This window comes from Mya arenaria, chromosome 6, assembly GCF_026914265.1.
Source record: "Mya arenaria isolate MELC-2E11 chromosome 6, ASM2691426v1".
Lineage (NCBI taxonomy): Eukaryota > Metazoa > Mollusca > Bivalvia > Myida > Myidae > Mya > Mya arenaria.
Genome location: NC_069127.1, coordinates 10,863,334 through 10,865,643, shown reverse-complemented (window position 1 = coordinate 10,865,643; position 2,310 = coordinate 10,863,334). Strand labels below are relative to the sequence as shown.

General features: G+C 34.7%; 1 protein-coding gene across 1 annotated transcript; it reads left to right on the top strand.

Moving 5' to 3' along the window:
• Window positions 1-645: 645 nt before the first annotated feature.
• LOC128237552 (uncharacterized) lies at window positions 646-1,939 on the top strand. Its single transcript, XM_052953143.1, has 4 exons — window positions 646-659; window positions 941-1,060; window positions 1,416-1,480; window positions 1,704-1,939. The coding sequence occupies exons 1-4, from the start codon at window positions 646-648 to the stop codon at window positions 1,856-1,858; spliced, it is 354 nt and encodes a 117-aa protein (XP_052809103.1). The 3' UTR covers window positions 1,859-1,939.
• Window positions 1,940-2,310: the final 371 nt, after the last annotated feature.

The window sequence follows — 2,310 nt, the reverse complement described above, 5'->3', positions numbered from 1 at the left end:
TGCTGCGGGGCTTTTGCCTAGATATTCCTGTAGCTGCTAGTCCATTATACAACATGTAAATAAATTGTACATAATTGACATCGATTGTTTTTTATTGAGACCACAAACTAATATATTACACATTCCACCAATTTACATAAGCGATATACACTAGATTATACACGTGAATTTTAACAGTAGCAGCGCCGGTACAGTTGCCACAAAAAATGCATTGCATGCTGTCAGCCTTACCTCCTATGTACAATATTTCTATTTTAGAGCCACAGAATCATTGCGACTCCATATAGATTATCAAGTTGTAATACATCGATCCGACCTGTCAATCAGACTAATCATTATTGACCAATGAGAAAGCTGCATATTATTCACCGAGTCCTGTCCGCCATCTTTACCCACACTCACAGCAGCGATAACTGTTGACAACCGGACATTTTATTGAAGTTTAAAGACTTATTTGTGAAAATGGTTAAACGATGCGGATGGGGAATATGTTATGCGGATGAAAGGTATCCGGAGGGACTAAATGGAGGCCGATTTAAACGATTTCCTACCTATAGTCCGACATTGAAAAGTGCAAATGCTGGATTAAAGCCTGTGGACGGCCACACGAGAAACTGAATGTTAACAGGATAAACCAGCACGAAGATGTCTGCTCGAAGGTTAGTAAATTAAAATTTGGTTTTATCGTAAAACGATCAAAATACAATCATTTCAATTAAAATTCTGAATTCTGCAAATGTTTATTTTGTTTACTTTCTTGTGTCCTAAATATTGACCTCCATGATCATGCTAGTTGAAACCTTAACCAGTTTCCATCAGTAAAGAATGTGTCAAGTTTAAACTACTGTTTTATTGTATAATATGTTGCTGACTGGCATTGTGGAGTCTTGTCACACTAATTATATTTTACTATTATGCATATTTAAACACTTTCATGGAGAAATGGACCACCTAAAGAGTATCCTGACCCATTATCAGCTGATGGCTGGAGAATAACATCTTCAAGAAAACTCCCCACAAAGCGGTCACTTGGAAAGGAAACTTATGGCAGCATTTACCAGTATACACAAAATGCAAGTGTATGCATTTAATACAAGATATCACATGCCTGTACGTTAGAGTCTTTTTATCTTTATGGAGTGCGCGAAAGACTTGAATAACATGTACCATGTAGGATAAATTGCAAAACTGAGACTGTATTATTTTGTAGACTTCTACTCATTTTTAAAATGTTCCTGATTCAATACAAAACAACAGCATTATAGTTACATATATTTTAATATTAGTATTTGGTATGTTACAGAACAGAACACTCAAAAGAACTGAAGAGAACACTATTACACGGAAATTATTCAGTTTTTTTTTGTGTGTAAATATGCATATAATTATATCAACATTACAACAATTTCTTTCAGAGAAAAGCTGGTCCAGGATCTTGCAGACACTGTACAAGGAGTAGAAACACAGACCGAATGTCCATGTAAGTGAAACCAACACTCTAACAATGCCTGTGATCTTGTTGTCAGTTCTGTTTTACTTGGGTCTTCACAGGTTGTGTGGTATTTTAATGGTGTGAATTCTTTCGGTAAAACAATTGGTGCTGCATTTAAAACAGAGGTATTCCTCACAATTTTGAGAAATGGTAGGAGTCAGTTTTAAACATCTTGTCTTAAATGTAAAATTTATTATGTATTTATTTTCAGGGACATCACCTTTGGATATGTTTTCATTTACCGCTCAGAATGCTTCCCTAAAAGAACAATTGTCACAAAAAGAAGTCCAAGTTGAAGAATTACAGTCTGCACTTTCATCAAAGTGTTGTGAAATTCAGATTTTAAAGCAACTGGTGGGAATATAAACAAACTTTAAATGTCGATATATTTCTGCTCAAAGAAGCAAGAGTTAAAATTTGTTTAAATATTATACAGGAATCATATGATTTTATTTCTGCTTCTTTGATATAATTGAATAACTGTTAGTTTATTTATGATTGGAATAAAGCATTGTAAAGTGAATTGTGTGTTTGTAGTTCATTTATTTAATTAAATTTAAAATTTGTAAACTTGGTGTGTGTATCCATCTGGCAAAGGACAGGTTTCCTTTTCCGACTGTGCTACTATGACTTGGTTCACTGGAACTGGCTTGATCGTTGATCCCTTTGGCACATTCCATTGTTGGGGAATACTTGTGTAACTTTGTTGATCAGGAACATGGGTGAAGTTGTACAAATTGAGTTCATGAAGTGACTTGATTAAGCCAACCACGTGTGAACAATGACCGCTCAATCTATAAAAAAATGAAAACAGAGAT